The sequence below is a fragment of the Baudoinia panamericana genome (genome assembly GCF_000338955.1).
Source record: "Baudoinia panamericana UAMH 10762 unplaced genomic scaffold BAUCOscaffold_5, whole genome shotgun sequence".
Classification (NCBI taxonomy): Eukaryota; Fungi; Ascomycota; class Dothideomycetes; order Mycosphaerellales; family Teratosphaeriaceae; genus Baudoinia; species Baudoinia panamericana.
Genome location: NW_006911261.1, coordinates 1,592,553 through 1,616,769, shown reverse-complemented (window position 1 = coordinate 1,616,769; position 24,217 = coordinate 1,592,553). Strand labels below are relative to the sequence as shown.

Sequence of the window (24,217 nt, the reverse complement as noted above, 5' to 3'; positions counted from 1 at the left end):
TGCCTTATGTCCTACTCTGTTCCTGCTTTTTAGAAGGACAAGTATGGTCTTATGCTCGGGACTGTGAGCTATGCAGCCGTTGGGTATCTCAAGCGTTTCCGTAAATAGATCAAGTTCACTGGAGTAGCATGTGCATGCTCCGATACATGACTCCTCGCCTTAGAAGATTCTGATTGGTGTCATATGTGATTGTAAAAGAGAGAGAGGGGAAGGCACGACTAAGAGAGGTGGCTCGCTTCGCGGCGAAGCTTGACAACGCTCCCAAACTTCAACTCTCCGAGCCAGGTACATCGCAAAGCATCCTGCTTCATATACATCCCCGAACATGTCTCGCGTCCCCCAACCTCAACCGGACGAAGATCCACTCAATCCAAAGGCCGCAGCATCAGCCCTTGACTTCCTCCTCATCGAGCTGGTTCCGCTCGCTCAGCGAGTGACCGAGCAAGTCAATGCCCGGCACAAAGCACTAAGAGAGCAGTACGAGCGTACGAGGACGTCGATCAGAACCACGGCGTCTACACCCATCAACCAAGATGAGCAACAAGGAGCCAATGCCGAGAATGGGGCGATTGGCAGGGAAGCAAAACGCTCTGTGGATGACCAAGAGCCCGCCTTGACAAGCCTAGGCTTCCCCGTCATGACCGAGCAGACTCGAGAGGGTGTGTTCTGGCGGCTCGACGGTATGGGTTACCGAGTAGGACAAGGACTGGTTGAGCGGTAGGTACGCTTCTACCTCTTGCGCCGAGCAATCTAAACGAGAGTCCGGCTGATCTCTAGGCTAGCTTCTCCGTCAACAAGCCCAGACCAACCAACGAGCTGGATGCCATCAAGTTTATATGTAAGGATCTATGGATCCTTGTTTTCCGCAAGCAGATCGACAACCTCAAGACCAACCATCGAGGCATCTTCGTGCTCACGGACAACAAATTTCAGCCGCTCAGTAAGATGAGCATTGACCGGCGGGCGGGTAACAAGGCCGCTGAAGAAACTGCTGCTAGAGCGCAGACGGTAGGTGTCAATCGTTGAGACTGTGTGTTAGGTGCTTTTACTCATGTTTGGCAGTACCTATACTATCCGTGTGGCGTCATACGAGGCGCTCTTTCTGGCTTCGGGATGGAAGTCACCGTTGAAGGCTCTACAACAGAGATCCCATCGGCCACCTTTCAGATCAAGACGAAGGGCGCGAAGCCGTAAGCAACGTCAGAGATGTCTTCCTCCTACGACAACAAGCGTGCAGTCACAGCGTCTGCTGCTGTTACCCAGCACAATGCTCAAAAGCTCTCGGATCAGCATGTCCTGCGCCACTCGGCTGGTGTGCTTGAGTGGCTGGATGCCGAATCTCCTGCTGTGAACATTGCAAGCCATGCTTACAGTTCTGGCCACGAAATCCCTTCCACACTTTGCAGCCGCGGGTGGCCGCCCTGACAGATCCGTTCTTCGCTCTCCCGCTCACCCTCCACCCCTGGAGCTCGTGGACCGGCCATCGCTATCTTCTCGTTATCCAGCCTCGTAGCGACCGGATTCAGTTTGCGCCACCACAGCAATCCCCGGAGCCGGCAGCGGCAACCCAAATGCTGAAGTCTCTTTGGAGGCGCACCTGAGCCCTGCGTCCCATGACCTCCTATCGCGGGAAGGAGAGACTCAATCACACCGCCAACACATTGACATTTGAGGCGAGGACGTACGTTCATGGCGACGACCTGCCGATCGAACGGATTTCGGATGACAAGGTCCCTTTCCGGCTTCACGGTGGCATTTCTGATGCTGTCGCTTCGAAGGGACACAACGGCAGTCGTTGGATTTCAGGGAAGATGGAAAAGCTCGCAAGTGCGAAGATCGCTATGGTGTGTGACTGAAACAGTGGAATTTTACGCTTCTTGCAACGGATGACGAGGTTTACTTATTCCTACATACATTCGGACTCACGTGCTGCAGAGGAAGTTTGGTGCAGAAACAGCAGCAACAGAAAAAGTGTCATGCGCCGGCTGTCAATCACGGAGCGCTTCAGCCAGCGCGAGTAGAAACTCGCATAAAGACGAGAAGCTCACCATAAGTGAGCTGCTCTGATATACGTGCCGTTCGCACGACCGTCATTACGCGCTCGCTGGGCGCCTGAATGGGAAGAGTGCCAGGAATCGGCATCTGTCCGCTTATAGAAAGAGCTACACACGACATAATTCGCTACAATCCGCAGTCTCAGCAAAGGTAAACGATCAATTCCAAGCACGTGGGAAGCTCGCTCGTCCGTAATTCCTAACTCACTCTCACTCTCACTCTCACTCTCGACAAGCGCTGCCTTCCGAGTCCCAACCGTCGCTCTCCGACTCATCGTCGGACAAGGAAGAGGCAGCCCTGACACGAGGATCAATCCAGCCGGCGCACAAGCGAGATGAAGTGAAGAGACGGCGTGATGGTGTCCTCTCCTAGCCGGTCCCACCATACACCTGCTCCCCCTCCGCGTCAGGATCGTCTACACCTGATACGGAATCCGAGTCAGCTACATCCCACCCACTTTCTGTGCGCTATGCTGAATACGCACCTTGTCCCTCCTGCGGCCGATACCCCGCCATACCCGGGTGTCCTTGCGGCGCAGGCTGATACATCTGCTGCATCTGGCCCATCCCGTACGCCGGCTGGCCATACATACTCGGGTCGAACATCTGCTGCCCGCCATACTGCTGTTGCTGCTGCTGAGGAGCAGGCGGCGGGAACAGACCCGTCTGCTGTTGATACTGTGGTTGGGGGGGCATATGCTGTTGCTCCATCCCCGCGTATTCTGGCTGTCCGCCCATCTGCGGCGGCGGTTCCTGGCCACCCGCCATGACGCTGGGCCCTGTGGCGCTGCCTTGTGCTGCCGGGTCCGGGACGGCATACGTGCCTACAGCCGAGTACTCGGGTCGACGTTTATGCTGCGGTGTGGCGTCCTCACGCGGCACGATATCGATGAGGAAGTCGAACATGTCGCTCTTAGCGAGAGCGCTGGCGATGTCGCTGCGTTGGAGGGTGCGACGTTTGTTTTCCTCGGCGTGGATCCAGGCGCGCATGGTGAGTTCCGTGATGAAGATGTCGCAGCCTTTGGCGAAGAGGATGGGTGCTTCGGCGCTGATCATCTTGACTTCCGGGTCGGCTTTCATGACCTTTTTGATACGGGCGAGCGGGAGTTGGTGGAGTTTGTAGTCGTGGTCTTCCGTCTCGAGCTTTGTGACCTGGTTCTGCCAGTATGTGTTTAGGATGTCACGGTATTGTCCTTGCAAGCCTTGCGATACCTGCGAGATCATTAGCAAGCATATGATAGATGCGACGGGGCCAATGCCATGCAGACGTACATTCTGCCAATGTCCCGTGAACGTCTCCGGCGGTGGCGCGTTCCCTCCCGCCGCAATCGACGAACTGGCGCCGTAGTGTCCTCCATGCTTGGTGTCATACTCGGGCATACCATTCGTGCCATCATACCGTCTCGGTTGCTGCTGCGATGCTTGTTGCGCCTGCACGTTCGGCGGCAACCCGCCGTACGGCGCCTGCATCGCGGGATTGATATCACCGCCGATATGCTTATGCTTATGCGACGGGTGCCGACACGAGTATGAGAAGGATGAAACTCTGCGCGCTGTAGCGCACGCACACCAGCGTCAGGGCGCGATACCGATACCGCTGACGATGCGTCGCGATGTGACGTGGACTGCAGCAATAGCGGGCTGGGGGAGGCGGTGATGTGTTGGTCGCGGTCGCGCCTGCATGAGCATGTCAGTCGTGCGCGCGAGAGTAACCCCTCCTCCTCCTCCCATCGCCGCGCCATCTCCGCCGCGGTGGCAGGGAGGGTAGGGAAGAGTGTATGTGTCAACATACTGCTCGTCGTTGTTTACTCCAATCGGCGTCGTGCTTGAATTGCCGGCTGGCCAGTGGCGCTTGCTATTGGACCACTTCTCTAATTCGCCCTTACCACAAGCCTGCCAAGACTGATGCGTTCCGAGCCGTGTGGATCGATCGCAGTGTCACGACGAGAATTGATGGACGAACAACAAGTCTCACTGCAGTATAACCACAACAAGATTTTGAGCCCGTGACGATGTTGTCGCCATGCGGAAGTACAATGAGAGATACTGGATGACGCAGACACGACTCCCAGCCACGCCGCGGTTACCGATGGGAGGGATGAGCTGGCACATACGCCATGCCATGGCATGCAGCAGCGTGCTGTCCCGCGCTTCAGTCATCACCATCCCACGCGCTGCCCCTTCAGCCTCAGCATTAAGCATAGCAGCATGCAGTCGGAACCAAAAGGCTTGCGCCACTTTGCTTTTGTCCTTCAGGCTTCTCCGACACAGAAGCCCGCAATCCTGCACGATCTCGATGCCAGTAGTGGCGAGACCTTCCCGACCGACGCGTAGACCGAAATCGCCGCATTCGCATACGACTCGCAGCCCGATGGCCAGGCGAAGCGCACTTCAACTGCGTCGTACATTACTCCTCCTTCTCCTCCTTGCCCTCAAACACAGGCAACCTCTTCTCCACACTCTCCCACCCCTCCTTCCCCTTACACATCTTCCCAATCGCCTCCAGAATCTCCTCCAAACTCCCACGCACTTGCTTCGTGCTATCGCGGTCACGCAACGTGAAACCCTTGCCTTCGAGACTCTCGTAGTCAACCGTGATACCGAACGGAATGCCCAACTCGTCGTTGCGCGAATACCGCTTCCCGATCGAAACACCGGACTGATCGACTTTGTAACTGAGCTGTGCGTCGTCGAGACGGGCCTCAAGTTCCGAGAGCAACGGGGCGAAACGGGCGTCTTTTTGGAGCGGGACGACGAGGACCTTGATCGGCGCAAGGGTGGGCAGGAAGGACATGACCTGTATGCGACACTTCTCGTTAGCAAGCCGGGAATTATGCTCTTCCCAACACACTCGAGGTTGGGATCTTCCTTACCGATCTCGCCGCATCCCCTTCCCGCGTCCAATACACATGCTCCATCAAACTATACAGAATCCGGCCCACCCCAAACGAAGGCTCAATAACATTCGGAGTATACTCCCTCATCGTCTCCACCCGACTCTCCTTCGCGAAACTCACAATCTCCCTCCCCAACTCCACCTTCCCACCCTCCACCCCCTCCACACTCACCTCAACTTTCCCCTCCTTCTCCATACTAATCGACATCTTCTCCCTCATCTCCTGGCTCAACCCCGCCAACGCCGCTTCGACTTTACTCTGATCCTTCTTCAACTTCGGGCCCGACTTCTTCTTGTCCAAACTCGCCGTCCACTCCTCCACCCGTTTCGGGTCCTTAAGCGGCTCGCGAACTTTCAGAAACGTCCCCGTCGCCTTCTCGTGAACCGACAAGTCGTACGCACTTCTGTCCGCGCACCCGACACATTCGATCCAGCCGTAGGAGTTCAACAACTCGCAGTCCCAGCAATCGGCGGCGTAATGCGCCATTTCGTTCGCCATGTGCTGCCGGAAACGCAGCTTGGCCGGATCGATGCCGATTTTCTGCATGAACTGCATGATGCGCACGAGGAAGTAGCCCAGAGTTTCGTTGTCGACGAGTTTGCTGTCCACCGCTTCGCCTATGCTCGTGACGGTTGGGGTTGATCCGCCGGCGGATTGGGTCTTGCGGTCGAGGAGAGGGAGTTTGACGTCGCGGACTGAATGGAATTTGGGATGGCGTTTGCCGCTTTCCGGGTCGACGAAGTGTTCGATTTCTGCCATGAGGAATTCGCGCACACGCAGCAGGCCGGAGCGGGGGGAGAGCTCGTTGCGGAAGGAGTACCCTATCGAAGCGGAGGCCATGGGGAGTTGGTTGTCGGAGTACTCGAGGAGTTTCTGGAAGGAGAGGAATTGGCCTTGGGCGGTTTCGGGGCGGAGGAAGGCGGGTTCTTTCCCCGTGGCGCCGATTTGGGTTTGGAACATGAGGTTGACGGAGACGGGGGGTTCGACTTCGTTGTTGGTGGTTGGGTTGCGGATGTCGTGCTTTTTGATCAGCGCGCCCATGTCGTCGCCGGTGCAGTCGTCGAGGGTGGCGAGGAGGTGCTCGTATTCTTGCTTGACGGCGTCATCGAGCTTGACGGCGGATTTGACGGCTTTGGATTGCTTCTTTTTCTTTTTCGGGTCTTCTTCGGCGTCTTCGACTTTCTCACCGCGTGCTTCCTTGTCTGATTTGAGGCGTGCTTCGATCACGTCCTTGATTAGGTGGTCGGAGCGGAGAATCTCGCCGGTCTTGGGGTCTTTGCACATGTAGTCTGCGAACTTGTCGACGTGGCCGGACGTCTTCAGGACTTGGTAAGGCGTGATCATGGAGCATTTGAGCGCCATCATCTTCTCGTGTCGGATGAAGTGGTCCCGCCATATGTTGATCACTTCAGCTTCTAGATTCTCGAGTGGCGGTCCATAGTCGAAGAGGCCTTTGGTTGCGCCGTACCTACAGAACGAACAGTCTGTGTCAGTGTTGGCTTGGCATTAGATTCGAGGGAGGGAGGGAGGGTGGTCGTTGCCGTACGGTTCAAATGACTGCCAGAGAAAGACTTTCCGCCTCAGAAGAGACTCGAATGCATTCCGATCGAATTCCTGCCCGGTGCGGGTCTTGTATTCAGAGGCCATAGTGGCGGCCGCGCCTATGTTGCGGGTTCTGCTTGCGACTTGAAAGCGTTGCGCTGTCGCTGACGCAGAGAACAGTCGATGTAATGGAGCTAAGCAAGGCTGTGGTCGTACTCGCTTGAAGACGCGGGCTGTGTGTGGGTGGAAAGGTCTGACTCGGAGTGCTTGATTTGCTTGATATTTGTGGCTGCCAACGACTCTTCGCAGCGGAATGGACATTCACTTTCAATGAGTCAATAATACACCATATGCTGCACAGAGAGAGGCATCAAGAAAACTGCAACAAGTCCTTAGAGCTGGTTCTGTGTTGATTGGACTTTGATTGACTGTCTGTCCAATATTATCGCTTGCTCTCGTGCATAACCTGAAGGTATCCTTTTCACATTCGCAACAACTTTTTGTTATGATTAGTCAGCTGCCAAGACCAGGGGGGCTTTATGTGTGTTCTACATAGGTGGTGGTTAATTGCGTGGTGCCACAGATCGTGGGTAGTACACGTATAAACCTGCAATGCAGAGTGCCAACCGCATGGACTAGAAATGCGAGATGCTACTTTCCATCGCACCTGCATTTCTTAGTCCAGGCAATTCACCTGCCGCGGTGCGCTTTCAGACGTCCGAGCAGAACATTTCGAGCAAGTCGTCGTTTACTCGAATGCAGCGCTCATGCTCTACCGGCTGAGGCGGCTCAGCCCACTCATCGGAGTATAGTGTGCCAACGAGGAGCGGCCCATCTTGTGAAAGTCAACACGGCTGGATTCGGGATATGTCTTACTACGTAGAATGACACGCCACTTGTGGATGGACGTTATAAGTCGCCTCGTTGTTGGAGAGGTCCCCCCAGCGGAACCGTTGTCCCGTCCCAATATTTGACCTTTGGGCGGATCGCGAGAGGCCTCGCTCAGGTAGGGACAGCTTATCTCGCCTCACAACATCCAGAAGATCTACACAACATATCTACCGTAAGATCAACATGACCAGCATGACCACTACCGCGGCCAAACTCCAACAATGCGGACTCCGAACCAAATGAGCAGAACTCTTTGTCGAAACAATAGATGACATGCCGGCACTCGTCTGTCGTCCAGCAGCCGCACTCGCCGAAATTATGCTAATACTTGTCATCTCACCACTCGTCCCATTTATAGTCGTCGATTGGCTGTTAAGGAATAGGCCGCTTCCGCTCGATTCTGGAGCGAATGTCAACCCATCCACTACCACGGCCGAGCTTTGCCGTCCGAGTGTGGCAGTAGTTGTAGCCCCTTCGATCACGATATGAGACCCCTGCGACACAATTGAAAGCAGTTGTCCGTCGATGCCAGTCAATGTGGCAGCAGGCGCTGATAAGCGAGTCGACACTGCTGAAGGCCACATTGTCGTGGCCGATGCAGCTCCTGTGTAAATAGCGCCACCACTCATGGCCAAACTGAAGACGAGACTTCCAAGAATTGCAGCTCCACCAGGTGCGAGAGTCGTGGAACTTGTGCCTTCTTTCACCACCACGGAGCTACCACTGGCAGAGACAGTAGCAGTCTGACCATTGGTGAGTGTGAATGTGGACGCGGGGATTGGTGCAAGAGTCACGGCCGGAACAGCGTAGACTGCTCCGCCACTCGAAACACTGAAAGCGACCCCATCGACAGTCTGCATGGCTCCAGGTGCAAGTGTGACAGTTGAGCTTCGCTCTTGCAGAAGAACGGTTGCCCCGTTGCGAGACATCGTCACCACACTGCCGTCAGAGCCGAGGATACTGTTCGCCGCAAGCAGCGAAGCCTTCGGTGCCTGCTCAGCCGAGACAAGCTCATAGACCGCACCACCGTTCGACATGCTGAAGACGACGCCGTCCACGGTCTGAGGATCGCTGGCCTGCATGACCACAGTGGAGGAGGCTCCTTCCAAAAGTACGGATGTCCCTGCGTGAGCAATCGTGATTACGTTGCCGTTGCTACCGGTAATGGTCCCTTCGGTAACGAGCGAAGCTGCCGGCGCCGGAGTGAAGGCAGCAATTTTGTAGATGCCGGCCGATGAGCTGTCCATGCTTAGCGACAATCCACCGATACTGGCGAGCGAGCCAGGCGCAAGAGTCGCAGTGGAACCCGCATCGATAGCTAACATTGAGCTGCCTTGTCGGACCACGGTTACTTGTTTCCCGTCAGCGCCGGTGAGGACCGAGGTTGTAACGGGTATTGCTGTCATCATTGCCGAAGTCGAAGCAGATCCCAGGACGGCACTTGCGACGAGGTCGCCACCAGCGACACTTAACGCGAAACTGCCTAATGTAGCAGCTGAAATTCCGAGCGTGGTAGTCCGCCCGCCAGCTGCGATCACCGCGCTTCCACTGTGTTGTGCAACCGTGAGCGTTTGTCCAGCAATGTCCAGTACGGTAGATGAAGCGTCCGGCATTGCAACGGTGGTTCCAGGCATCGGACTCAGTGGCGAAGAAATCCGTGCAGCCGCATTCGGGACGGGATTGATGGATGCCAGACTCGCGATCGGCGAGAGGACGACTACACCAGTGCTGTCTGCCGTCACCGTCTGGCCATTGATGGTCTGTGCTGGTCCGCCGGCAGAGACAGTCTGTGATCCAATGCCATATACACTCGGTGCAAGAGTCGAGTAGCCGACTGGTATCCCACCAATTGACACGCTTTCTTGCGAAGCTGTCAATGTTGACAGAGCAACGAGCACCCCGTCGCTATTGACGCTCACGATGTCGCTGCCGATCGTCTGCGCAGAGCCACCGACGGCGACAGTCTGAGACCCAACAGCGTATGCACCCGTTCCAGCCGCTGAGACCACGGTCGTTAAGCTACCAATGATGATCGCCGTAGGAGATGCTTGGTTATCTGTTCCGGCAGGGCTAATACTTGACGGCGAACTGCTGGGAGGATCGTAACTCGACTGAGGACCTTGCGTTGAACGGTCCCCACTTTGACCACTGGCTGAAGTCACTCTGGCTGTTGGATCCCCGTTTGAGCTGCTTTTGCTAGTCGATGTAGGTGTGCTTAGTGCGTCCGAAAGTATCTGCAAAACATTGCGGCTGGTCGCTATGGTTGTTGCGGTCGATGCCGGGGTTGAATTTGGCGGGATCGTGGCTAGCGACTGTTGGCCGGCAACATCGGAACTCGAAGACAATGGATGACCTCCATCTGAAGTTGTTGCGGTTGATATTGATAATGTAGGATTCGAATCTGCACCCTTTGAGCTCTGACCAGAAGCTGCCAAGTCTGATGTGGATTTCTCGCCTGACATGCTGGACTCCGCGTTCGAAAATGCAGCTGTTGTTGTCGATGTGGTTGGATTAGGGATATAGTTGGAAGAGCTTGGTGTAGGGGATGCGGCTGTCAACGTTGGATCATCCGATACAGTGGTGCCTGGACTGTTCGAAACGGTTGCAGCAGTCGATGAAGGCAGAGAAAGCGCGACGGAACTGCTCGCTGCGGGAATGAGTGTGCTCTCGACTGAGCTTGTTAGGACCGTAGACGCAGGAGATGCAGGTTGCGAGGTTGCGGAGCCTGGCGCCGTGAGTGTCACACCAGCCGCTGTAGAGGCTGGTTTGAGCGAGGTAGGTGGGTCGTACAAGCCTAAGTGAATCGTCAGTGCTTATCGAACACGTCATACAGTCGACCGATGGGTGGAAAGGCACGAGGGATACCTTTGATATCGGCACTGCAAGGGGCCCAAAGCACGTCCAAGCTCTGCAAGAATTCGTTCGGCACGACCACTGTCGGCCGATATGGTTCATCGCTTGCGCAGGCCGATTGGTTGCAAAAGTTTGCGAACATCTCGCTGGCGCACGTCACCTGCGAGGTGAGGATGCTGTACGCCACCGGCGTGGTCAGAATATCCGTGACGTTGAATGAGGCCGTGGCTGTCAGGACGTTGGACGATGCGCCGAGTACGTTGGTATAGGTACAGGCGGTGGGGATTCCCCAGATGCTGCTGAGGGTGTACTGGGTCGGGAAGGGAATGATTGTCGACGTGATGGTGGGACCTATCGGGCCGCAGGCGTCGGCTGCGTGGATGGACGCGAAGGAGAGATAGTACGTCGGACTCGTGAAGGTCGTGTTGAACGCGGTTGCCGTCACCCTTCGCCCCGGCGCCGCAGTCAGGCCGGGCGAGAAATACATCAACTGGATCGCGCCGCCTGTGACCGCGCATCGCCCGCATCCGAGCGTGCAGCTAGGGGCAAAGCTAGCCCAAGACGGCCATCCCCATGTCGGACCGATGGACTGATTAGCAGGGAAAATGGGATATGCGTACTCGTTGTTCAAGTAGCCTTGGGGAAACTTGACGTTATTGACGTTGTAGGCCGTAGCATACCGGTTCGGCCACAGGTTCATGTTCTGACCGGAAACGTAGGCGTCCATTAGGGAGGTACACGCGGAGCCGGTGATGGCGGCTTGCGTGCATAGCGGTGTCCTAATGTTGACTTCAGCATGCCACGACATTGTCTTGGTTTCCCAGTCGGAGTAGCATGCTGGCGTCGCTTGTGAAAGAGGCCAGGCGGAAACCGGGTAATCGCTGACTCTGGAGACGAAGCATCTAGGTCTTAATTAGCGACATTTCACGTTTTTGTCGATGTTAAAACAATACTCACCCTGGTATGGCGGGAGGCGAAGGAAGAGGAAGCGCCGCCGTCGTCGCCCACGCTTCCCACTGGTCCTGACACGAGGAGTACATGGCCGGCAGAGTGCAAGTAGGTGCCGGTGGTGGGGAGTTCGTAGTCAGCGTCAGATAATCCCACTGGTCCGTCAAGGTCGCCACTGACATCCCCGTGACCGGGCTCCAAGTTCCAGATATGGAAGAGTCGGAGACCGATACCATTGTCACCGTGGTGAGAGGAATGGTGTACAGTGAATAGGACGTCGAAGCGTAAAGAGAGCTCCATGACCACCAGGACTGCCACTGGGTCCAGCATTGCTCCACATTGGAGGCGCTTGGCCAGCTGGAGTTGGTGGTATTGCTAGCGGTAAGAACAGACAATCCGCTGCCGAGTGAAGCAGGTGATCCATTGCTTGACCCGGACGTTCGCCCACTGCCGCCCGGCAGACTTGAGGTATTCCGCGTATGCTCGAGCCCGTGACATGATAAGTAATGATCTCTTGCGACGTCACTGTGACTGATAGGACCTTTGTTGACGTGCTTCTGGATGACAGAGCCGACTCTGAGGTGTTGGAAATGGGTGTAGAGGAGGAGTGATCGTTGAGGTTCGGCATGGAAGATGTGGTCGTAACAAGGATTAGACCGAGTCCGGCGGCGATGTAGTCGCCTATCACGGGTGTGGAGGACGTAGCCAGTGATTCAGCTGAACCTGTTCGTACTGTCGCCGAGCTGGTCGAGGATGTGTTGGCGGATGGCACGCTTGTGGAAGACGCACTCGTCGAGTTCTCCCCTCCGTTCGAGCTGAACGTCTTGCCAGAGCTGGAAGCGACGAGAGTTGTCTCGACTGTACTTGCGCCTGATAATGGAGAAGACCTGGCTGTGTCTGATTCTGGCTCGGTCGACAAAGTCGAAGACGACACTGTCGAACCCGACGATGTGGTGGAGACACTCGAGCTTGAGATAGCGGTTTGTGTACTCCATGTCGTACTGATACCCACAGACTGGTTACTAATGAAAGTCGACGGCAGCAAGTCGCTGGTCACACTCCGATCGTTCTCCGCTATGATGGACTTGCTACTGTTCGTATATGACCCTGTGCTCAAACAACATGCCAGATGCAGTAATGCTGTCGACACCGCACATGTCGAGAGCCAGCGACTGAACCTCGCCATATGTGCGATTCGTCAACTTTGTCATTCATTGTTCATCATTAAGGCGAAGAGTCCTGCAGAAAAACAGGTATGGAACGAACGAGGGATCAGTTTGAGAAATTCACCACCTCACCGTGTCTCCAGCACTTCGAGGCGGCTGGAGTCCGCGAGCATGTACGTCCTACCATATTGGCTCGAATCTGCTTTCGGATTCACGAGCAGGGTAGTAGTACATCCCGGAAACCAACATCAACCTACGCAAAGACCACTGACCTAGCGGCAATTTGGGGGTCGCGTTGGACGATCGGCCGAAAACGAGACATGCCGTGTCTCGAGCCCCACGCTCTTCGACCCTTGCCATGCTGGGAGTTGGGTCGGTCTCGCAGCTCGCAGCTTGCAGCACGGTCGTTGAGGTCTCCGCAACGCCAGGACATGGATTAGTGTCCAGCTTCTCACGACTGATGCAGGTCTCCGGAAGCCTCGATTGCTGATGCACCTTATTTCGGGTTCTGCAGTTTTTGGCGATGCCTCGGTGTTGTGGATTGGAGTAAAATGTGATTAGCATGCCGGATAAAGGATGCAGATGGGGGCCAACACCGAGACTCGACGCGTACAAGTGCGAAAGCAGATATGTCGATTGGCTAATGACGAGGGGTGGTGCGATGGCTTATCGGTCCCGGCTGCAATCATGCTGTCGCTGCCGAGCTCGATGTCAACTTGCATCATACAGGTGACGGATACTCTTCGGGTTAGTGTTATAGGTCGCTCGAAGGATATTCTGCACCGATAGTGAGGTGTTACTGAAGGCGAGAAGAGCCCTATCTTACAAAGGGAGTATAACATAATATCTGGTTACCTACCAAAATTATGGAGAAGGTCTTCTACACTCCCCATAGCTTGTAATCAGTGAAACCTGTACGGTCTCACACTAATGTTTTTCGTCTTCGTATAATACTTTTGGGGAGCGCCTCAACGCACAGACCAAGTGTAGCAGAAATCGTTCGCCTTCAATATCGACGCACTCTTTGATTAATTGATTCACTGAAGAATCAGTATATCGCTCAATAGCCATGGCATCCTCCAACCCCAACAAGATCCAAAACAAGATCAAACGGCAGCAAGAGCACGTGAAGCGGAAGAAGCAGCAAGAGACCACCAAACGTGAGCAGCGCTTCCGCCGGCGCAAACTCGAGGACAAGAACCCGGATCTACGGGCGACGCGACGAGCGAAGAATGTGCCGACGACGATAGACAGCAAACGGACATGGGATGAGGCGAATGCAGACGATGAGGCGGGCACGATGCTGGGCTTGAGCGTGGATGTGCTCCATCCCAAGCGATTCAAGGTGGATGATGAGAAGCCAGTGCCTGCAGATATTAACCCGGACGATCATCGGGTGGGAGACGGGGCGGAAGATGAGGAGGAGCCTGCCCCCGTTGTCGCGCCGAACCTGGAGGCAGACGGCGCGGAAGACGATGTCGACAGCATGCTCGCCTCCGACGATGAGGATGACCTCGCAGACGAGGACGACGACGAACAACCCCCGGACCGCGCCACAAGCGAAGCCCCCTCCGCCGCCCCTTCAGCAGCAACCACAACCGCCACCGACCTGGCCCTCACCCCGGAAGCGCTCATCACCCGCTTCCCCTCCCTCTTCAACCCCACCAACCCACCCACGGACCCCAAAGTCCTAATCACCACCTCCATAAACTCCACCCTCCACTGGGAAGCGCAACTTCTCACCTCCATCTTCCCCTCGAGCACCTACATCAAACGCACCGCCCACTTCCACAGCTACAAATACAGCGTCCGCGAAATCTGCGCCTACGCGACCAACAAAGCCTACACGCACGTCGTAATCCTAACCGAAGATCTCAAACGACCCAAAGGCCTCGACATCGTCCACCTCCCGGCCGGCCCAATGTTCCACTTCAGCATATCCCACTGGATCGAAGGCGCCAAGCTCCCCGGCCACGGCAACCCAACAAACCACTACCCGGAACTCATCCTCAACGGCTTCCGCACCCCACTCGGGCTGCTGACAGCCCACCTCTTCAAATCCCTCTTCCCACCGCGTCCCGAGATCCAAGGCCGGCAAGTCGTGACGCTACACAACCAGCGCGATTACATTTTCTTCCGGCGCCACCGCTACGTCTTTCGCGATCGGAAGGGGAGCGAGAAGAGCATCCAGGGCGCGGACGGGAAGCCGATGCAAGGGGTGGAGGGAATCAGGGCGGGACTGCAAGAGTTGGGGCCGCGGTTCACGCTGAAGTTGAGGAGGGTGGATCGGGGGATTCAGAGGAGGAGTGGGCAGGAGTGGGAGTGGAGGGCTGGGGATGAAAAGGTTCGGACGAGGTTTAGTTTGTAAATCCCCGTCTTTTCCTCTTTCTACAGATATGACGACGATGTGTGTGCGAGAGGGAGCTCAAGGTCAGCTCACATCGAGCACGCGACTCCAATCACTCGTGCTGCCGACTCGTCTGAACTCGACGCCTTCGCCGAAGTAGCCCGCTTCTTGCCATGCCTTCATGGTGGCGGCATCGTAAGGACCGTGAAGCGCGCCGCCATCGCGTGCATCGCTCCAGCGGTACTCCCATTGCGATGTGGCGTCTTCCGTACCATTGACAGGACCGTCGCCCGTCGATGAGTCGGTTACGGCGCTCGCTGGTGGTGTCCAGTCCTCCCCCGTCTCGCGCTTGTATTGCCGCATGAGTAGCTCACGCTCGGTATCGTAGATTTCGTGTTGGCCGCGGGAGTACAGCGCGTCTGCTGCGCCTGTTATGGCGTCTACCATGGTCTTGCGCGCGGTTTCTGCTGGATCTGCAGCGACGCCACTACCATTCACAGCAGCAGCGGCAGGCAGATCGACATCCATGTCATCCTTCTTTCCCTTCTTCCGTTTCCACTTCGGCACCTTCGTCTCCCTCCCCTTACTCTTACCCTTCTGCAACCTCTGCAGCGCCTCCAACGCAGTCTCACCCGTTTCTAACCCCGCGATCAACCTCCCCAACAGTTCACTCGTCAACGTAGCATCATCCTCCGCGGCCTTCCTCCTCACCTCCGCATCCCTCTTCTCTTGCGCCTCCCTCGCCCGCCGCATATCCTTCTTACTAAGCCCGTCCAACCAGCTATCATTCACCGCATCCGGGTCCGTAGCTTTACGCACATAATTCCCCGACTCATCAAAGCGGCCTTCCTCCTCTTCGTCGCGGAGGTTAAAGGCATCCAGCCGCGGCGCATGCTTCTTCTTGCCACCGGCGCCAATCTCTGCGGCGAGCTCGTCCTCCATCTCCGCAGGTAGCATGTCCCGCTCCTCATCCGACCCGGATTCGGAGCTCTCTTCCACGGACGGGGCTCGACGCTTGCCCTTCTGCTGCTGCTGCTGTCCGAGAAGTAGTTCAGAAGAAACGTGCCCGCCGCTTTTGCTATTCATAACTTGTCCTTCTATCTCCGAATGATCCAAAAACCGTACGTCCTTCTTCTTCTTCTTGCCCTCTCGCGCTAAATCCTCATCCTCATCCCCATCCGCTGTCCCCTGCACTGCTTCTTCCATATCGGCGAACATGTCGTCCTCCTCCTCGTCCTTACTCCTAGCTCCGCTCCCACTTCCATTCGCGCCGCCATTCTTCCTGCGCTCCCGCTCTGCAGCCCGGGCGTCAAAATTGTCGTTATCCGAGTCGGATTCATACCCGTCGATGTTGACGGCGTTGCGCTTGATCTGCGGCCCGGATTTGCCGATTACGTCGGCGTCGAGGATGAGGTCCTCTTCCGGCGCATCGGGGGCGAGGGTGCTGGGGTTGCGGGCGTCGAAGCGAGGTTTCTTCGAAGTATGCTCGTGGGAGCGGGCGAAGTCTTCGCCTGCCCTTTTGGGTCTTGCTGCTGAAGTGGCCATTGTGTCCGCTCGTCGCGATGAAGATAAGTCAACAATCGACGGCAGGACGGCAACGTCTCGTGGAATATCAAGCGCACAGACCACCCTGCACTCAGCGCGCTTGACTAGTGGGATCGTATATTCACTTCAAGCTTCCATCTGTGCATCACTGTGAAGACATGAGGTCTACCAATGAGTCTGCGTACACTACCACGAGCGACTAGATCTTGGAGCACTCCCCTTCAACGAACGTATAAGCCACCGTTGGCACTTACATGCAAAATGTCCTCCACGAACTCGTCCGATCCTCTCACGGTAGGCTTGAGCGCCGTGTCTAATGGCACTGATGCGCAGGGTCTTCGATATGCAGATGTTGGTCTCCCTTACACTCAAACACTCTCATACAACATATTAATAAGCGGGCCAGGTAGATCGGCATCAACCTCACTGACTCTATCTTTCGCGGCATCTACCATGACAAACAAGCTCACGAGGATGACTTGCAACATATCATCCAGCGAGCACTATCCGTCGGGGTGCGCAGAATGATGGTCACAGGTTCAGACCTTGCCGAAAGCAAGAACGCAGTCAAGCTAGCACAGGAATATCCTGGCCTCTGTTACGCAACCATTGGAGTACACCCTTGCCAAGCCAGATCATTCGTCACCCATCCGGACGGCCCAGACGCACTGCTCGCCGAACTTAGGAAGCTCGCCATCGAGTCTCGAGACGCAGGAACAGCAACTGCCTTTGGAGAGATAGGACTGGACTATGACCGCCTTCACTTCTGCGACAAAGACACCCAACTCACCTACTTCGCCGCCCAGCTGGATCTAGCCATCGAACTGCAACTACCGCTATTCCTGCACTCCCGCGCCGCATCCGAAGACTTCAAGCGCTTACTCCGCGAGCGCCTAGACAAGCTGCCCAAACGCGGGATCGTGCACTCCTTCACCGGCACCCTATCCGAAATGCAAGCGATCATCGACATGGGCTTCGACGTCGGGATCAACGGCTGCAGTATGAAAACCGAGGAGAACGTGGAAGTGGTGAAGGCCGTGCCATTGGAGCGGTTACAGATCGAGACGGACGGGCCTTGGTGCGATATGAGACCCAGTCATGCGAGTGCGAAGTTTCTTGCGAGTGCTCCGGAGATGCCGAAGGCGGTTAAGAAGGAGAAGTGGCAGCCGGAGATGATGGTGAAGGGCCGGAATGAGCCGTGTATGATTGTGTTGGTCGCGCATGCGATTGCTGGGATTCAGGGGGTCAGTGTGGAGGAGGTTTGCGAGCAGTAAGTCTGACTTCTTCTTTCCGCCTGGATTCGGGTTCAGAGAATGTGGATACTGATCAATATGTAGTGCATGGCGGAACTCAATACGAATGTTTGGTTTAGGCGAGACTAGGTCGCTTGACTGAGCGACTGGGGACCGCGAAGTCGCACATCCTTCCGAGCACGCCAGAAAGCTTATACTCGGACGCCGTTGTTCAGGGACTGGCGAGCGCTCGGCCGCAACGAAGCGCTCGTTCCTCAGCCGACCGTCTCGCTCTCCACAAGCACTAGCTTCTACGAAGTGTACTTTTTCCGACGTCGAGCGACGACTTACATGGCACCGTGCTGAAAGCAGTTGTGTCACGATAAACAGAATGTACAATGGTGCATCATTCAATGATACTTCTCACCGGGCAGCCATCGGCAGGGTCCTAGCGCACAGACCGAAGTGCAGTCGAAGCACCTACGAGTCAGCCGTCTTTGTAAGCATTTGGCACACCTACCTCATGCTTTTCACTCTTCTCCTGCGCCCGACCACGGATGAGTACTTACCGCGATGGACATCAGTTGAGTATCACTGCTTCGTACTTACAGATGAGGTTGATGTTGCTACCTCCCCGCTCCTCGCAATGGCTGAGCCGAAACCCATCATCACACAATCGACCGCCGTCAGAAGACAGACCGAGCCGATATCTCACACTTCCACAAAGCCCAGCACCGATCCTGCCTCGTTCGTACGCTCATCAGCTAAGCTAAGACCGATAGTGTCGACACCAGCCTTCGCCGGACGTATAGGTGGCAACCAGGAGTTCGTCTCTACCGATAATGCGCAGATTGAGAAGCAACCAGATGCCGCACCACTTCACCGCCTATCTGACGCTCTGAACTTGAATGTCTTTCTTGACCGTCAAATCTGGGTCATGGCGGTGATTGAAGGCTGGGGAACTTGTATACTGATCTTCATCTTCGGCGCTGGTGCATCGGGGCTCACCAGCATCGACGCATCCCCACTCGCAAGCACGCTTTACGCCGCTCTCCTTAACTTCGTCGGTCTCACCCTCTTCGTATTCGCCGCCGCGCCAGCATCAGGAGGTCACCTCAACCCTAGCATAACACTCGCAACGTTCTTTGCAGGTCTTTGCACCCTTCCTAGAGCCGTGCTGTACGTCATTGCGCAATGCGTTGGTGCCATCGTTGGTAGCTACTGGCTCAAACTTGGCTTGGGCGATGCTTACTTTCCCAGCGGTATAATACCGGGCTGCACGGTTGATCCTACGCTTGTATCTCGCGGCCAGCTGTTCGTGCTGGAGTATATGTTCTCCCAAGCACTCATTTTCACCGCTTTTGGCGTGGGTCTCGATCCACGGCAGGCGACTGTGTTCGGACCTGCTCTTGCGCCGATCCTCGTTGGAATGACATTAGGCCTGGGTACGCTGGCGTCGTCGTTGGCGAAGCCTGGCTATACCGGCTTGTGTAAGTGGAGAAGGCCACCTCGCATAGTAAGGAGTGCCAGCCGCTGACTGCTCCTGCAGCTTTCAACTCCGCCCGCTGCCTCGGTTTTATGGTGGCCAAAGGTGACATGCAGTACCACTACATTCACTGGCTCGCTACGCTGGCTGCCACCATGCTGAACGGCGTCTTCTACCACTTCGCACCTCCGTATGTGCGTGGGAAGCCCCGCGCAGCGGTCGTGCCATTGCATCACGTGTGAAGTAAAAGACCGCATAATCCATCCCTACCTTGCTGCGGCAATGGTCGTCGCCATCACCCTGCGCATTGTACTTAGGACCAAATTCAACCGTCACCATGCCAGACTTCACCTGCTCTTCCCTTCAATCCAAAACTCCTCGAAGCAAAAGCAAAACATACAGCAGCGGGTATTCCCCTGTCGTCACCGACCAGAGTACTAATCCACCGGTTCGCAGCTTAAGTACAGGAGAGCGAACGGGATCCGCTGTTCTCTGCGACCTATGGCCGTATGTGCTAGAATGTTTCCCCAATATTGGTTATATACCTCTACTTCGGAAAGCCCCAGTGAAACAAACCCTTCAAGATAAGACGAGACAGTAGCTTCTGCTGATATTCCGACAACGATGATGGCCGAGGTGGTCGAGTACTGTCAACGGAGTTTCAGTGGCTGCGGCTTTGACTGGATATGCTGAAGACCCGGTAGAAGCTCGTATGGCCGTGCATGCGGCTGTGGTGCGGCTAACCAACGCGAACCCGTCCCTAACGACCTCGAGGTGGGTCCCAAGAGCCTAGAATCACGCAGAGAAATGTGAGCGAGGACGAGCGTAGGGCGGTCCCAGACTATCTTGCACCTTCAGCGGTCATATGGCAATTATAGTAGTCTTAGCGCCTGCCTAGTGAACGACCGCTATGCCATCCCTAACCTCTGTCTTAAAGTCTCCCATCGCTTGGGACGCCATTCTCCGCGAACTGCTTCCCCAATACCATCATCTCCGCCAAACCCTCGGCCGTCAGAAACACCTCCGCATTCCCGCCCCCGTTGAAGCCCGCCAACATTCACCTGCCCTTCACTTTCCCATCTTCCTCCACCACACGTCCAACATGCGGCATTCCATCACCAGTGTACCCTTGGATCCCCGTCCAACACCGTACCATTCTTGCACCACTCCTAGCCTCCTCCCATCCTAGGAAGTGCCGCTGCATCAAGCCGTCAAAATGCGGAAACACCTCTGGAATAAGCGTCGCATCGTCCCAGTTCCCGTCCCACAGCGAGCGGTCGGCGCCATAGGTCCATTTGCCGCCACCGACAATAATAGAGGAGTGGGGGTCCGGGCGGGGATTGAGGTAGTCCACACGGGCTTCGGCGTCTGACTTGTCATCCTTACTGTCCGTGGTGGACGATGAAGGTGGAGGGGAGAGGTAGTTGATGTTGTACGTGTGAGACAAGTGAGGGAAGATCGGACCCTTGGTAGGGACGATATGGCACGCTGTTCCCCTAGTAGGGACGATCTGGTCCTTGTATGCTGCAAGCAGACCGGCAGTGTAGCCGTTCGTCGCGAAGACGACCTCTTTGGCCTTGAGCTGTTCGCGAGGGGTATGAAGGATGTTCTTGGACGAAGCGTGATCGTAGGTAAGGTTTTGAACCGGAGTGTTAGTGTGCACGTTCACGGCACGCGCCTCGACAAGCTTGGCCAGGAGCTGAGAGACAAACTTGTAAGGCCAGAAGGAGCCGATGGGACAGCTGATTGCTGCTTTCGCGCCTCTTATTGCGGTGACCTGCACACAGATGTCAGCGTATCAGGGCGCAGACTATTCGCCTGACATTACGCATACGTACCTGCTCGGCCATATCACCGTCGATGAAGTCACGATACTTTGTCCACGCATGGCCAGCTTCCAGCGCGCTTGAGAACTTAGTCTTCATACTCGGTGCCTCCTCCCTATCAACGAAGACATCGTAACTCCGGCGAAGCTCGAACTCACAATCGAGGCCCTCGGCCTCGACAGCATGTTTGATGGCATATACATGCGCATCCACGTAAGCAGCATACTCATCCGCCTGCTCTGGTCCATATCTCTCCGCATGTCTGAGCAGGGTCGGTGTTCGCGTTTTGATATGACCCTACATGGGAACTCAGCTCGCTGACCGTGTTCGCCGCTTGAGGTGACCACAGCAAGGCGATAGCGATGCTCGATACTCACTCCATTACGTCCAGTAGCGCCTGAACAGACTTGTCGAGCTTCCACAATGACAATATGCGGTCGTTCCTCAGCCTTCAAGTGCGAGGTCAGTTTACGTATGTGGTACGCAGTAGAGACGCCCGCTAGACCGGCGCCAATGATCGCAATGTCACATTCTGCCGGTAGCTCTGGGGTCAAACGATGCTCATCGATCCAGTGCCATTCCGTTCGCCAATATGGCACCGTTGCATTGGCCACAGGTAGGATCTGTTCTTCACGCTGTGTATGCGATTTAGCGGCAGTATTCCCTTCTGTTCGCTTCGAGGACAGCTTGGCAATTTCCGCGTCATCGTACAGTGAGATGGGTAATGGCGAGAATGCAAGGACCGAGATAATGGAGTACCGAAAGAGCACCAATTGAGAACATTTACCTTGCAATGGTATATGGCTGCCTTGCGCACCCTGTCGTTCACTTCCTACGAAGGAACATCAAGGTGTGGTGAATTTGGAAGGTCTACAGAGCCAGCTCCGAACTCTGTGCATCCAATGCCACAGCTAGCGTACAGACGATGCCATTGCATGGCGTATAAGGTCTGAGATATAGGTGCAGTGATGAAGCTGGTATTGAGGACTACCATGTACCTGGCGCGAGCGACAGTGAAGACTTTTCGGACTTTAGCCTGATGCTGCCTCCATTGACCATTAACCCCTCCTCCACACCCCGCAAGGCGTGACACTGCACAGCGTCGGCACTGCACCAAGCAGCCTAGTGTGTCTACCGTAGATTAAGCCAAGCCAAGGAGGCTTTCGTAATACAACGGCACAGTGATGGCTACGGCAATGCTCCAAAGACTTCGTCTCAGCAGCAAAGCGTCCCAGCCCGCTCGAAAAGACGACGTCCGGGCATCACGTTCCCTAGCACCTCCACCTCCTCTTCTCACTTTGCCCCCCGAGATTCGCAACGCGATATATGACTTCGTCGCGGCTCAGGCAAACCTCACGTTGGTAGTGGCACCGGCCAACAAGCGTCGGCCTAAGCGGCCAGCCCCCATCGTAGGCCTGTTGTTGGTGAACAAGCAGATCAACCATGAATTCTACCCAGTCCTGCTGGCGACCGCGCGCATCTCGACTCCAATAACCCACTTCGGCTTCCGCGATGTAGTCGCAACCATTGAAGGGCTGTCGCAAGACGAGTTGCGAAGCCTTGCGGCCAACCAGCGCTTCTACTTGACGCTACTCGTTACGCACGTTCCTCGACCGGAAGAGCTCGAGAACCTCGCGGTCTGGCTCAGCTTTAGAGCGGCAGAGGGTTCACATTCCCATCCCTCTGCATCGAAAACGGCTGCTCCTGCGACCTTCACAGCGAACACCCTGTGCTACCGCTACGACGCCAAAGTCGAGTCGACCCGCTCCATGGCCGGCACGCTGAACACGAAGCTAGTGCTTCTGACCGCGCTGATACGGCATATTGCACGCATGAGCGGGACAAAGACGGAGGAGCGGCAGCGTATAATCCGAGACTTGGCGGAGTATAAGGACTTGTTGTCGGGTGTTTCGCGGACGGCTGGGGAGCGAGAGGCGGATATTGACTTGGCTGCGGCCACGCTGGACTCGTCGGCCTTTGGTCCAACATGGATTCCGCAGTATCGGTAGTGCGGGTGTGCGAGTCCGGGATGAAGGCGCAAGGCCAGTGGCGACCGACTCCTTGTTAGTACGTGAGGCGCCCGAGGCATGATAACGGTACGCAGAAGATCGTTAAGGCGCGCAACGTCAGTTGTAAGCATGGGCTCAGGAGCAGCGCTTCGATTTCTTCCGCGGAACGCAGCCATCATCTGCATATACATCAGGTAACCAGGGGCTGGACTTTGAAAGCTGTTGCATCCGACAGTGCACTTTAAGCGTAGCCGTTGTTTGAATTGTGCCAGGGCATTGTGTGGGTGGCGAGTGACAGCTTGTGTCTGTCAGGTCGGCACAGCTCTAGGCTGGCAGAGTTGCACCATTCAGGACGCGGTTCCTCAAAGCAGGTCTCGTCGTGCATTGATCTGTGTCACGGTCCGGTGGTGTTAGGCCTTTCACGCTCCAAATGCCCTCATCATCCTAGTCTTGGTACCTTCCCACGTATTGAGTTTCGGCCTCACATCAAGGTAGAAGTTCAAGGCCCGTCCGGCGACACCAGAGTCCTTGCCGGAGTAGAAGTCAATAACGTAGTCTATACGCTTCCCACAACGATCCACAACCCAGTCGTGTCTGTCAAAAGGCATCTGGTACCCCATCAAAACATTCCACCTCGCCCTTGGAGTCAAAGCCTTACTGTCGCCACTAAAGCTCACGAGTTTCGGCCCACCGCACGCTTCAGACCCGCGACCGGCTTCCCAGGCTTTGATCTCGGACCAGGCACGCTCGTTAACAGCGTTGTGGATGGGGACTATGGAGGCCATATCAGAGGCGGAGGCGGAGTGGCCTTTGCGCTGCATGGCGGCGAAGAACATTTCCTGTGAGGGGTAGATCCAGTTGCCCGAAGCTGAATCGTGCCCGGTGTCCTTCTCGCTGTTAGCGGGAGGTTGGTTGTAGGGAGAACTGCTCTGCGCGCCATGAGATGCGGCGCTTTCGGCATGGTTGTACGATGTCGGACGGTGGGTTGGCGGTAGCGCTCTGGGGATGGTGGAGATCTCACGGTCGGTTGGGAGACGTTGCTTCTTCGCCCGTGGCGTTGCTGGGGTCGCAGTCGTCGGTATCTGCCAGGTCATCGTGTCCAGTGAGAATCTGGCTCGGGACTCCCGTTGTAGATCTCTTGTCGCAAGCGAGGCCGGTCGGCCAGTGCTCCCTCTTGTCTGACCTCCCTCCCTCGTCGCAGTCGTCTCTTGTCTTAGCATCCATGATCGCTCCTGCTCGTGCTGTCCTTCAGACTGACGTTCCTGCAGGGCTCTAGTGCCCTGTTGGTCCTTCGCTTGACCTGCATTTCGCTCGCTTTTGGCCTTCGCCGCCTGCAGCCACAGTTCCCGGGTTTTGGGATCTACCGGGCATTTCTCCGCCTCATCGCCTGTTGATGCTAGGGTTTTCATCGTTCTGCTTTG

At 55.9% G+C, this 24,217-nt stretch overlaps 12 protein-coding genes across 12 annotated transcripts; 5 read left to right on the top strand and 7 right to left on the bottom strand.

Moving 5' to 3' along the window:
- The first annotated feature begins 47 nt into the window (after positions 1-47).
- On the top strand, positions 48-1,281 carry BAUCODRAFT_462989 (uncharacterized protein). Its single transcript, XM_007677763.1, has 3 exons — positions 48-717; positions 783-1,008; positions 1,063-1,281. The coding sequence occupies exons 1-3, from the start codon at positions 326-328 to the stop codon at positions 1,192-1,194; spliced, it is 750 nt and encodes a 249-aa protein (XP_007675953.1). The 5' UTR covers positions 48-325; the 3' UTR covers positions 1,195-1,281.
- An 826-nt stretch (positions 1,282-2,107) lies between these two features.
- Positions 2,108-3,617, bottom strand: BAUCODRAFT_462958 (uncharacterized protein). Its single transcript, XM_007677762.1, has one exon. It carries the CDS (start codon positions 3,522-3,524, stop codon positions 2,523-2,525), a length of 1,002 nt encoding a protein of 333 aa, XP_007675952.1. The 5' UTR covers positions 3,525-3,617; the 3' UTR covers positions 2,108-2,522.
- Positions 3,618-3,970: 353 nt separating this feature from the next.
- Positions 3,971-6,785, bottom strand: BAUCODRAFT_33414 (uncharacterized protein). The gene is made up of 3 exons (XM_007677118.1): positions 6,498-6,785; positions 4,928-6,419; positions 3,971-4,851 (listed from the first exon to the last, which is right to left on the bottom strand). Exons 1-3 carry the CDS (start codon positions 6,596-6,598, stop codon positions 4,462-4,464), a joined length of 1,983 nt encoding a protein of 660 aa, XP_007675308.1. The 5' UTR covers positions 6,599-6,785; the 3' UTR covers positions 3,971-4,461.
- Positions 6,786-10,018: 3,233 nt separating this feature from the next.
- Positions 10,019-11,234, bottom strand: BAUCODRAFT_462885 (uncharacterized protein). The gene has a single exon (XM_007677761.1). The coding sequence runs from the start codon at positions 11,043-11,045 to the stop codon at positions 10,191-10,193; it is 855 nt and encodes a 284-aa protein (XP_007675951.1). The 5' UTR covers positions 11,046-11,234; the 3' UTR covers positions 10,019-10,190.
- A 901-nt stretch (positions 11,235-12,135) lies between these two features.
- On the bottom strand, positions 12,136-13,035 carry BAUCODRAFT_33412 (uncharacterized protein). Its single transcript, XM_007677117.1, has one exon. The coding sequence runs from the start codon at positions 12,913-12,915 to the stop codon at positions 12,532-12,534; it is 384 nt and encodes a 127-aa protein (XP_007675307.1). The 5' UTR covers positions 12,916-13,035; the 3' UTR covers positions 12,136-12,531.
- Positions 13,036-13,264: 229 nt separating this feature from the next.
- BAUCODRAFT_462868 (uncharacterized protein) lies at positions 13,265-14,750 on the top strand. The gene has a single exon (XM_007677760.1). It carries the CDS (start codon positions 13,421-13,423, stop codon positions 14,717-14,719), a length of 1,299 nt encoding a protein of 432 aa, XP_007675950.1. The 5' UTR covers positions 13,265-13,420; the 3' UTR covers positions 14,720-14,750.
- On the bottom strand, positions 14,737-16,261 carry BAUCODRAFT_462874 (uncharacterized protein). The gene has a single exon (XM_007677759.1). It carries the CDS (start codon positions 16,241-16,243, stop codon positions 14,783-14,785), a length of 1,461 nt encoding a protein of 486 aa, XP_007675949.1. The 5' UTR covers positions 16,244-16,261; the 3' UTR covers positions 14,737-14,782.
- Positions 16,262-16,504: 243 nt separating this feature from the next.
- On the top strand, positions 16,505-17,638 carry BAUCODRAFT_122117 (uncharacterized protein; the record flags this gene model as incomplete). The annotated part of the gene is made up of 4 exons (XM_007677758.1): positions 16,505-16,537; positions 16,577-16,594; positions 16,654-17,513; positions 17,581-17,638. The coding sequence occupies 4 exons, from the start codon at positions 16,505-16,507 to the stop codon at positions 17,636-17,638; spliced, it is 969 nt and encodes a 322-aa protein (XP_007675948.1).
- Positions 17,639-18,121: 483 nt separating this feature from the next.
- On the top strand, positions 18,122-19,203 carry BAUCODRAFT_147735 (uncharacterized protein; the record flags this gene model as incomplete). The annotated part of the gene is made up of 2 exons (XM_007677757.1): positions 18,122-18,965; positions 19,025-19,203. 2 exons carry the CDS (start codon positions 18,122-18,124, stop codon positions 19,201-19,203), a joined length of 1,023 nt encoding a protein of 340 aa, XP_007675947.1.
- Positions 19,204-19,602: 399 nt separating this feature from the next.
- Positions 19,603-21,570, bottom strand: BAUCODRAFT_130769 (uncharacterized protein; the record flags this gene model as incomplete). The annotated part of the gene is made up of 4 exons (XM_007677756.1): positions 19,603-20,738; positions 20,800-21,084; positions 21,165-21,473; positions 21,499-21,570. The coding sequence occupies 4 exons, from the start codon at positions 21,568-21,570 to the stop codon at positions 20,019-20,021; spliced, it is 1,386 nt and encodes a 461-aa protein (XP_007675946.1). The 3' UTR covers positions 19,603-20,018.
- Positions 21,571-21,971: 401 nt separating this feature from the next.
- Positions 21,972-22,796, top strand: BAUCODRAFT_147733 (uncharacterized protein; the record flags this gene model as incomplete). The annotated part of the gene is made up of 1 exon (XM_007677755.1): positions 21,972-22,796. The coding sequence occupies one exon, from the start codon at positions 21,972-21,974 to the stop codon at positions 22,794-22,796; it is 825 nt and encodes a 274-aa protein (XP_007675945.1).
- A 419-nt stretch (positions 22,797-23,215) lies between these two features.
- BAUCODRAFT_68383 (uncharacterized protein) lies at positions 23,216-24,205 on the bottom strand (the record flags this gene model as incomplete). The annotated part of the gene is made up of 2 exons (XM_007677239.1): positions 23,216-23,910; positions 24,055-24,205. 2 exons carry the CDS (start codon positions 24,203-24,205, stop codon positions 23,216-23,218), a joined length of 846 nt encoding a protein of 281 aa, XP_007675429.1.
- Positions 24,206-24,217: the final 12 nt, after the last annotated feature.